Here is a 12,530-nt window from a genome sequence, read left to right as displayed (position 1 = left end):
TTTGTAAATCTACCGAATATTTAGTACATAACTAAATAAATATGAATATGACTACAAAACAGTCATAGCAGAAGTATTTTATAGTCTATTTTTGAAAGCAATAACTGGCGAGACTACAATTTATGGACGAACCAGTCACATTTACGTCAGCAGATCTTGGATTTCGGGGCAAAATTAATTCATTCATTTGGCTAAATAGAGTTTTGGCATTATAGCGGATGTCAGTCCGTGATGAAAACTCTATATCTAATTCCTAACCCTAACTATCAACTCTAAGTCAAAATTCTAATTCCTCACACTGGTTTATAACCCTCATTTAGCCGTAGTATGTAGGTGGACATTCTCAAGGTCTTTTTTAGCGTCGCTCAAAGATCATACATAAATTATAGTCTCACCCAATAATTATTAATAAATCAAATTAAATGATATCGGATATTCAGGAGCTACGGTATAATTTAAGCACACTAACGCATTAAGTTATAATATTATCTAAGTTAATGTTTTACTTAAAAAAACTAAACGTAAAGAAAACATAAAAATGAACCTAATCAACGTATTCAACTAAATTAAAATACTTCAACAATCAAGATAAGTGTCTCAGCTTTATTTGCAGTGGAAATCTATGTGCTTTTCGATATAAACAGAAGGCCAGAGAAAAATTATTATCCACTAATTGTATGTCGAAATAGTTCACGTTTAAATAATAATGATAAATATTTTTTCTTCATTTTTGACCTTATAACTTAGAAAATTGAATTGGACATAGAAATAATTTATGATTTTCACCCACCTGAAATGGATAGACGATTATAATTGACAAAAAGTATAAAATGGTGAAATAATTCATCCTGTATTTTTAACATCTCCTACATGTAAACTGATTAATTATCAGAAAGGGGTTTTGTGGAGATTTTAGTTATTTTTTTATAGTTGAGATCATGAGTCGATTGGAGCTAGACCACCATGGATGCTGGCTCAGTGGTCTATCGGTTTATTGCTCGCGCGCGAGACTGATATGTCCTGGGTTCGAATCTCGCGAGGCGGGATCGTGGATGCGTATTGCTGATTAATTATCGTTTAAAATGTACTAATATATAAAAACTTAGATGTAAAAGATTGTCTCCAGTATGAAGCATATATCAGCATATTATTCGTTAACTTAATTATTCATTTGATGGTACATGTAAAGATAAATATTCACATTGTGTAATTTGACTCTATGACAATTTCCATGTTAAGCTGATAGTATTTTTTTAAATTACCATTTTAATACATAAGAGTATTAGATAGTGTTGATAAATATTCATTATAAAATGCAAAACAAAACAGACCACCAAGAAATAAAAATGAATGCTTTTTGACAATAAGACAGAAAAACAATGAGAAAACGTTTTTAAAAAAACCTTATCTGAATAACTCTTATTCGCTTTTTTAACGTTTGAACCTCACACATCAACTATCATTACTCAATATACCTATTTCATAAAATATATTACAATTCATTTTTAATTATCACTAAGAGCTACATGAGAAAAAACTGCATATAATTATGTTTCTAATAAGATGAAATAATACATACTTCATCCTTTCAATAAAGTTTTTTTTAATCATTAACTTGAGGTTGAGTAATATTTGTTAATTAAAGCAACTCATTGATCATTTCCTAAGTATTTTACATAATACAATATATTAAAACAAAACGAAATCCTTATAACTAAGTCTTAAAATAAACTACTGTTGTATAAAATGACAGTAGTGATTTTATCCAACAGGAAATAAAATGATAGATGAACTTGTTACTCAATTTTCAACTGACAATGTCCAAATAATTAAACTTTGAATTTGTATGCAAAACAGAACATTGAAAGCTGGTTTGAAAAAGAGTCATGGAGTTGTATATTGCATCCAAACGATGTTGTAAACTGTATTAGTTCACTTTTAATAATTAGTAAATAAATATCAGCATATGCTTTATTCAGTAAGTAAAAATACTAACGTGCTCAAATATAACTTTCCCTGGGCTTAATGATGTCTACCAATAAGGTATTAGCCTTCAAATTAACTATCGTAAGGCTAAATTGGTTGATAAGTTTGAATCGAAAAGAGAACAAAGCAGCTTCGTGTTTAAGAAACCATGCAAAGACCATTATTAAAGCTGTTTGACTGACTACGACTAAAATGAAACAGTTTCAATAGGTGAGTAGATACTAATTAAACAAACCTAAATGACACTCAAACATACATAAAAGGATTTATCATAAGGAAAAACTCTTAAGATACATAATGGGGCATTAATTAAACCCTATTATCACAGACAAATTATAAACGTCATGAATTTCATTTGAGCTTTGCACGTAAATAACTTTTCGAAATGAATTCATTAGGGTCATTGAGAGTACTGAAACGCAAATAATGACATAAAATTTAATAAGTTCTCAGACTTACCTGATATCGTTTTGCAAATAAGTCACCAAAAATAAATTACACAGTAGATGGATATTTTACTTCACTAAAAGGACTATTGTTCAGCTTCAAAATGTAAGAAATGAGAGACGGAAGCAGAAATTTATCTTTTCACAGTCTTTTATAACTACTCAGATATCTATTCTTAATATATAGGACTTCAATTTTACTAACTTTGTCATCCTTCTGATTCTTATACACCAAAATTATATATATATATATATATATATATATATATCATTGAATCACACTCTTAATTATTATAAATATACGATATTGCACGACCGTCTACCATTGTTTTAAGTGAGTAACTGCCCCACAACATACACGACTGAACTCCACTGGCACTGTTGATGAATCCCATACTAGGACAAAAAAGCCATCTAGTGCTTTCTGGTTCTCAGTGGTGGTCTAACATTGATCCATTCATGATATCAATCAAAATTCAACAATCTCCAGAACCCTATACTGATTATTATAAATATAGTATGTTAAAATGTTACTATTTTAAAAACATTAGTCATGTGCAATTATTTAAATATTTGTTGTTAATATATTATATAACCATTCGGTAACTGTATAAGAATGCACAAAGATCCAGCTCGAAAAAAATGTAAACATTTATAACAAACATATCATATGAGCAAAGAAAAGTAGTAGTAAATTTGGTGAGTATTCCCCAATCAATATTATTTGTTTACTGACAAGACATAGTTGATAAATATTCAATTCATAACTAACTGGTTTAAAGAAATCTAGAATTTAGTAGAAAAATATAAACCCTAAAAATGATTCACTAAATCGATTGAAAAGATTTACATGATAACTAAATAGATTCAATCTTAAGGTCCAATATAATACACATAGTTTTTAAATATAAGCGCTAGCTTATACTGATAAAATTATTTATTATTTATCAGACATTTCATGATCATTTGTTCCGCAGTTCTTTATACTAATACTTGCTTGTACATAGTGTATTCCTTAGGTATATTTTCAATGTTTGCATTAATGTATATTACTTCATTGAGATTTTAACTATATTGGTACATAGAAAACAACGGTTTTCGCTAGTATCTCCACAATTAAAGCCACGATAAACGTCTTTTTTATGATATCAATACCTATTTTGTGATATTTATGAGTTCACTTTTTTGGCATTTTATTTATTTAAACAATCAGATCACGAATAAATTTTGTTTCACGACAGTGGGGAAAAACCATAACTTCTAAAATATACATATCGAGTCGTTTTATTGGTAAAACTCCATCATATTAAGTAATAATGAGAGATTGGTTTATTTCATAATTAAAAGAGATTTACTAAATGATATACAAAAAGAGTTACTAGCAGTATATTAAATACGAATGGAAAGTGGTACTAAATATCTGAGAGTTTCAGATATTAGCTTTAAATCGAAAGTCAGATACTCACCTCACATTAACAACTAAGTGGAATGTTTTTTTGTATAACCTACTGTAAATAATATGTATTTTTTATTAAGCCCACTTCCAAAAGATGTAAAATGATTACGCAAAACCGTCACAAAAAGAATCTTATAAGAAATACTTACAAAGGAATATATTACTTAGCCCCATTTCTTTCCTTTAGGATTTAATTCTCAAAATGTGACTAAAACTTGGCGTTACATTATGCAACAAATAGGAAAAATAGCTTAAATAAGTAGCCAACATTTAAAACATTGAAGCTAAGAAAAATAGCTTATAAAAATAAATGAAATTATTGCGATCCCGAATTTAAAAGAACAGTAATGAAAGCATTTGCCAAATATTAAATGAACAAAACATGTGGTTTCAATAATAATTGCTCACAAGTGTTGAGCGAATAGTTTACCGTTTAAATTTGATCACGGTTAGAAATTTAATCATAAACTATACTCATTTACGGTACACGAAATTTTTTGAAAAAAAGAGTAATTTTAAATGTTTAGACATGAACCAATCACTTGGCTGCTTCTGCTTGGTTTGATTAACAAATATCTATTTGAAATCTAAAATACACATAGGTTTTCATTCAGGCTGAATTACGTTACTGTAATTAGAAACCCAAACGAATCTCTCAATTTTATGGTACGATGTGGTCGGTTTGTTTGGTATATAAACCCAGTATGTTTGAGAAAAATGATTCATATTGCAGAGGCTGTTATTGGTGTTCTGGACTTAACTGACTGGGATAGGCAGAAAGCAAAACTGATAAGTACTCAAGACTTTTGTATATCATTGCACTGATCGATTATTCACTCCTCTCCAATTGACATGAATTATCACGTCATATATAAACAGGGCGCCCACTAACCCGATATAACATCTTTATTCCCTTTTTATGTTTTTTAAAAAAAATCTTTAAATTTCATTCTGTTACCGGAGAAACAAGATTCTAATAAATGGTTCATTAATTCTATAAATAATATATCACTATTAAAATAAACATAATATAAAACACAATAATCATTTAAACTGTATTAATACTTAATTAATTAAGTTTGACTAATATTCTCGAAAAAGAAATATTCATTTTAGTTATTAATCTTTGTCGTCTGAACAAAAAGTTTGAAAACACTATTTAGAATTAAAATACAGAATCGGTGTATAAATTAATTAAGCTTTTCAGTCATATATGAAATGTTCACTTCAGTCAATTCAATATGTAAATGTTTCACAAAAAAGACAATTATGGGAAAAGCTACATTTTATATTATATACATATATATACAATCTTTTCTGTCAGGATTTTAAGAATAATGCCTACACTGTGACTATGATAACATCATATACCTAATATGGAAACATTTTCGTATGAGAAGCTGTCAATTGTGTTGTTGAATTTCTTTACCTAAAGACTTAGACAAAATATACTAAGGTTAAAATAGGTTTTTTTGGAAAAACGAATATAACGTAAGTTACAGAACTTATAGAAAATATTAAGTGTAGAAAAAATATGGAAATAAAATTTTTTTGAAATAATAGTGGGTTATCTATGATTATTTCATTGAAATAAAAATAATGAAGGATAATTGATTGAATTTAAGAGAATGTATGTAAAATGATATTTCAGAATTTTGATAATTCCATAATAATTTTTATATAGTTGAAATCATGAGTCTATTGAAGTTAGACCACCATGAAAAACCTGGAAGCACTGGACGGCAGTTTTATCCTGTTATGGGACTCCTCAGCAGTGCATATCCATGATCCCGCGCCCGCGAGATTCGTACCCAGGACCTATCGGTCTCGCGCGAGCACTTAACCACTAGACCACTGAGCCGGCATCCAACGGTGCTAATGTCTAACTTCAACCAATCTACGAAATTGAGCGCACTGCTGAGGAGTTCCACAATAGGACGAAACTGCCGTCAAGTGCTTCCAGGTTTTCCATGGTGGTTTAGCTTCAATTGACTCATGATTTCAACTCTTTAAAATTTCTATAATCTACACAAAAACCTCTTTCTATAATAATTGTTTGTCATATTGGGAACACAATCAAATATAATGATAATAATCTCATGGAAATTGGGGTGATATAATTGTAATAAAAACGGAAAATGAAAAAAACTTTGAAATTAAAGACATGAAAGAGGAATGTATTTAATAATAGATTTTTTTGTCAGATTCAAGTTATTCAACAAATTTATTAAAAAGAATATTCTTTGCTTATATATGTATTTCAATATGATGGTGACTTTCAAACATTTCAAAATATATTTATACAAAAATATTACCATTCACTAAAAAATAAACTGTCATTGAAACTCAGAAATTAAATAAAAAATCATAGTAATACAGCATACAGTAAATAATCTTGACTTATCACCCTACAAGCTACCCTACATATCTTGCATGAACTGAATATTCTGAGCATATATATCCAGCTTTCAGAGGACTGTAGAGGTTCACTCAAACAAACGCTGTGAAATAATTTACAAAGTCAGTGGTTAATTCATTTTGGCTTAGAGATATAATGAAGCATTTTCTGTAATCTACTATTCTTTTTGCTATGAATTAAACAGTTTAATGATATACACAAAGATATTTGTGTAAAAGCATTTAGTAACTAACAATGAACAAAATCAGGTACTGAGGTAATAAAAATAAAGACGAGTCCCAGGAGTGACAAATTACTACCTGCGTTTCAATAAACACAATTTATACTTGCCTAAGGCATAATTTTTGACATAAAAGAAACTAATTTCCTTCTCCAGTTGATCCCAATTTCAAAAAATTTAATTTATTTTGCTCCAAAGTTGTTGGAAATAAGAACGACTACCACTAAGTCTATATGATCGATGAGACAAAGGTAGAAATGGTCTGACATCTGTATCACAACACATCTCGAGTTTAAAAACTAATGACTGGATAACCTAATTAATCTTTAGTGCCATATATATATATATGTATATATATATATATATATATATCGCAGAAATCCGTATTCTGATAGACATTTCATGTCTTTATTCTGTTTCCAGTCAGCACTTAAGTGTATTCAGAATATAAAAACCTAATAAACAAACTCAAAACTATAACGAATAATCAATCAAAAAAACAACAACAATAAAACCGACAAATAAATCAGAGCGATTCTGTCTTGCGGTATATCATTACACCAGGATATATTCACTAAACACGCTCAATCATCACTTTCTATTAAATTCCATCTGAATGAGCTTAATAACATGTCAGGGATAATTTTTTCACAAACTGTCACATTATGTATCACAGGAAAAGTTCACACAAAACTGTTTCATGATTTCTTCGTCTTTATATCCTGGTGACCATAAATCAAATTTTTTTTAGATGCAAAGCAGAAAAATCTATATGAAGCTAAGAAAAATCAATAACTTAATTTGCTTAAATTATTTAAATAATTAAAACGGAACTTAACTAGACACATCATATGAATAAACGTTTCAAAAATATCCGTCACGTTTAAACTACGAGGACCGTATTGGCTTTAACTATCTGCTCCTAGTTTCGATTCCGAGTTTGTCATAATCTGAGGTTTATGTTACTGCTCAGCGCTACCTATTGCTTTCTGTAATAAATGTAAGAGCATTGTGTACCCTAACTGGATCTTCGACTTAATTTTTTTTATATTCTTCTCTCTCTCAATCCTCGTCACGCACGATACTTTGCATCCTCCCCTAGTACACAAAGTACCTTTTGGCTAGACGCGAACCAATACAGGGTTACCTACTCCTGAAAACCAATATTTCAAGCTGCAAATGTATATATGTATACAGTATATATTTACTTATAGCTTAACAAATTCAACTAGATGATGAATTCCACAAATCTGATCGAAATTATAGTCTTTTATAAAAAAAAAATATACAAACCCTCAATTTAAAAATTCTTTACTCAATTAGAGTTCTTATACGCTTATAAGAAGCAACTGCAAAGAAACCGGTTTAACTACAACATCTAGCCTAGGTAAAACTAAATTTTGCCAATAAAAATAATTTGGGAAAACGTCCGCCTGGTAGCTTTAGAATTATAAGTATAGTGCTGTGGAGATTGTTGAGTTTAGATTGATATCATGAATGGATCAATGTTAGACCACTATTGAAAACTTGGAAGATCTGAACGGCCTTTTCGTCCTAGTATGGGACCACCCAACAGTGCACATCCACGGTCCCACATGCGGGACTCGAACCCAGGTCCTGCGGTTTCGCACGCGAATTCAAAAAAAATTTTTAATATCGTCCATACAAACAAAAATACTAAAGAAAATAAAATAAAACAGGGTAATACGAAGACTTTTAACCCTATTATAGGTATTTTTAAAGGTCAAATGACCAATTTAGTGACGCTAAATGTTATTCATTTATAGTTTATGCTAGGAGTTAATACGAAAAACGATATCGTGTATAGATTAATTACTGACGGGACAAGGTAAGATTGGTATTTGGTTGTAAATATAATAGACTTAAGTAAAGCAAACTTAGAATATAAAGGTGTACACTCATCATGATTATATTATTATTTAAACAGGTTCAGGATTTTTCAAATGAAACTCAATATTGAGAAAATAGTCTCTTTACAAAGCAAAGCCATAAGAAGTGGAGGAAAATGTCTTAAAACTACGTAGACATCTTCCTGAAACCACGAACTTGTGGCTATGATTTAGAAATCATCACACTTGACTAAAACTTTATGATGGTCAAGTTAAAAACCTTTACGAATGATTCGAATTAAACTGTGTGTTGAACCAGTTGACCGCAAAAAATAATCTTTGTTAACACAGTAATTTCTACACCTAGGAAGGGCCACATAATGGATTTTAAACAGTCTACAAATTCTGAAGAGGCATGAAAAGATACCTTAATTTGAACAAAAAATCGGTCACCGATTCCTGAAGATTCCTCAGTTTCGCTAAACACTATATTCAGGTTTCCTTCGCTTGAATCTACTAGACAACTCAAACTGTCATTAATTAAAACAAGGAAAACTTAAAAATGAGGGGAAATGAGACCTCAATTAAACTCAGGACTACTGATGATTTTATAGCGAGATCATACTTAATTTGGAATTTCTCACCAGTCTTTGTTGAAAAGACAGTGTTCAAACGTAAACTACCCTGAAGGCAACGTAACTCATTCGTAGTTTTGCTTTTCTCTCTCCAAATATATATATATATATGACGCAAGAATTTATTAGGTGTACACTGACAGAAAGAAGAAACCGTGGAATAATGGTATAAAAAGTCAATTAATTATTTCAGTCTAAACATTCTTTGAAATAAAATATTGCACTAACTAGTTAGGCGGTTTGTATGTTTTCCAAGTAAATAAACTATACAGTGAAGACTTTGCTTATGGGAAAAGTCTCTACAAAGAGTAAAACACACATTGAATCAATGATCACTAACCCGTGAGGACATCTCCACTTAAAGTGAAGGAGTGCAAATAAATGTAAATTAGTAATTATTGGGAGATCAACAAAACAAACGAACAAAGTCAGTTTAACTGTTTATTTTAGTGTTGTAATAAAATCAGTTCATGTTATAAGTAATTTTAAGAGATATTAGAAATTATGTCAAAACTGTTGCTTCAAGAGATTTTACAGTGTACCTAATTTTAGCACACATTATTTTACTTGCAAGCCTCTACTCGAGATATCGCCAGCTTCTAAAATCTATGTTTAAGAAGTCACAGTTTCCCATGGTCTTCTTTATTTTTCATGGACGCCAAAGAGGAATCTTGGTACAAAAACAAGCCATGATTCATTGGTCATCTCTTAACACTACAACATTTTGATAGGGACATCAACTGATGCGAAACTATCCTAGACTCTGTTTCACTATATTCCGTATTCTAGAGTGTGATATACAGAATATTTGTACCTTACGTAACTACAATATTCATTTTAGATTGTTAATACCAACCCCTTGGTGTATATGAAAAGATGCATCACTCTAATATAACTATCATTTAATCGAAAACGGTTAAGATGCTCGATAAGTGTCATGAGTAAATTCTAAAGGCTATAGATATAATGACGGACCATGAAAACAAGTTCGAAACTTTTTCACTCTATACCCGGTTTCACCCTTGGTAAAAAATCAGACTGTTCACTTTACTCAAATATAGTAGGATTTTAAAAGTAATCAAATTCAAGATACTGTACCGGTTGGTCATGATCATGAAGGCAATCAAGGTCTTTTGGAGGAGAATGTGGTTTATGGAATTTAATTAGCAGACATTCTTGATAACATAGCCCAAATTTATCTCCAGTAGAAAGGACAGAGTAGCTCTTTATTCTATTGTCACTGCTGACCATTTTGTAAAGATATATTTATCTCCATTTTTTGATCCACGTCTTCTTTAAGGGTGCTTTTTTAATATTCAAACAATTTATACCTCTATTTTCACAAAATGTAAATTATACACTAAAAGCCACTTTTAATAATTCGAATTAATTACATACTAGTTTACCAACCCTTATAATACCCAAAAGGAAAATAACCACGAAATTTATAAGAAATTATAAAAGAATTCTTACCAAATATTTGTTGTGTTTGTGGAGGATGACCGCTTTTCGACAATTTTTTGCTGTTCATATTTTTGGCAGCACTTACAGTAGTAGACAGTGCATTAATTAGAGCACGACTACGATGATCTTGCTGAAATTCTGAACGAAGAGCGCCTTTCGTTGAACCACTAGTGGAATTGAAGGGTACTTTTTCAGTACCGGTACCATTTGAAACTTCATTCTTGTCCTCAAGTTCACCCTGATCTATTAAAACCTGATTTTCTGGATTAAAACAGTTTGAATGCTCCGAAAATAGTGTTTTCAGTTCGGCTAGTAGACTACTAACCTGTTTTTTATTTTTGTTTCAAGAGTGTAAAAAAATCACAGAATAAGAGTTGATAAGAACTCATTTATAATCTAAGTTCTTAAGTTGACCTAGGAGTTCATTTTTAAGTGAGGTACATAATCTTTTGATGTGCTGATATGTAATAACAAAATACGTTTTAGAAACTAAAATCATAACTTGGTTTTCTCAGCTTATCAGTGCTCTTCTAACCTCTTATCTTACAATGACGAAAAAACTCGGCACGTCATACATTATTAAACCATTTTGAGAACAATAATTTTGGTTTTTTACTTTGTCCCTTAACCGAAGTATGTTTAGGTTTTACTCTGCATACAGTCAACTCGATGACATTTTTGTGTTCATATTCAAATTTTATACCTCATGAGGTGGTATAATTCATCATAAAGTAAAATAAATGGTAATGTCTAATAACCTAAAATCCAAAATGTGTTTGACGTAGAACTCAGTTTTTTATCTCATTTCAAATGGGTCTATGCGGGTGTTTCCTGAAATTTTAAATAAAAACAGATGATGATTCACCTGTGTCATATGCAAAGTTGGCTATACGGTTGAAGCCAATTAAAAATATAGATGTCCTTGTAATAAAATGAAATAATGAGTGATCTTATTGCTATCAAAAACTGTGACTTTCCATGGTGAAACAACTAGATAATTATAAGACAACTACATCTGTGCAGACAGTTAATCTACTTACATACACTACATGCAACATCAATAAAAACATGACAAAAAACAATGGGGAATTACAAACAAACCTCCGTCATGTAATGAGCGTGGTATTTAGCTTTTTCTTCCGAAAGTTTCAAAACGTCAACCAACTCTTGTTGCTTTTTTTCTAAAGATGAACAGAGACTGGCTATTTGTTCCAAAAAGCCAATACGCTCTTGTTCCAGGAGTTTAATCTTCTTTCTTTGTTCTAGGTAAACGATTGGAATCCGAGCAGAGTAACTCACCTCTCAGCTTTAGCGAAAATATGTGAAATTGTTTGTTTGGGCAACTATCTGATAATACCTCTACGTTTGATAGGTAGCCATCGCAACTTGGATAGTTTGCTTTCCTTAAATTTTGATGACTACTCCAGCCACTGATCTGATTATCAGATAAATCAGACTTGGTATCTGCTCTTGTAATTACCGAGGATATTTCGCAGCTATCATCAGATTCCATACCAATAGACTGTTTGATTTTCAATTCTCCCTGATTCTAAATTTATCATAAAAATATTGTTACTTAATTTCATATTTGATTGATCGACAAAGAAACTCTAGCACTTGAAAACTCGTACTTTATGAAACCGAACACAATAGTCATAAGCACGTAGTATCAAACATCATTTATTCATATAGTTGACTTCTATTTGCAATGTCCTACATCTGAAAACTAAATCGCTTGAACAGTCTCATCAAGACAAACATATATGGCATAAACCTTCATTTATTATTGAACTATTCTGCGTCAAGAGGCTACTAGTTTCAAGTTTTCACTTTTCACTGGTATAAACTTCAACGTTTTAAATATATTCAGCTTTTTAATCCATTTTCCGACTTATAGCAAAAACTAACTTTATATCTTCGGTTTGAACTATTAGTTTTCAGACTATTAATTTTTATGGGACAATAGTTAATTGAGGTATTCGATAATACTGTTGAAGTTCCTATTTTAGATAAAATAATACATAGCTATCAAGTAGTTATTTGCCACATTCAAG

The 12,530-nt window shown here is 30.5% G+C and overlaps 1 protein-coding gene across 1 annotated transcript in view; it reads right to left on the bottom strand.

Annotated features, from left to right (window-relative positions):
* Smp_148490 (lar interacting protein (lip)-related protein) overlaps window positions 1-11,989 on the bottom strand; it is a gene marked incomplete at both ends in the record, with an annotated part of 31,070 nt that extends 19,081 nt beyond the window's left edge. The window contains 3 exons of the mRNA XM_018795790.1: window positions 10,486-10,729; window positions 11,578-11,738; window positions 11,776-11,989. Coding sequence (XP_018650067.1) covers window positions 10,486-10,729; window positions 11,578-11,738; window positions 11,776-11,989 — 619 coding nt within the window. The remainder of the gene's footprint in view (window positions 1-10,485; window positions 10,730-11,577; window positions 11,739-11,775) is intronic.
* Between the last annotated feature and the right edge of the window lie 541 nt (window positions 11,990-12,530).

The sequence above is a fragment of the Schistosoma mansoni genome, chromosome 2 (assembly GCF_000237925.1).
Source record: "Schistosoma mansoni strain Puerto Rico chromosome 2, complete genome".
Lineage (NCBI taxonomy): Eukaryota > Metazoa > Platyhelminthes > Trematoda > Strigeidida > Schistosomatidae > Schistosoma > Schistosoma mansoni.
The sequence above is the reverse complement of the archived record's forward strand: the minus strand, read 5'-3'. Positions and strand labels throughout refer to the sequence as shown.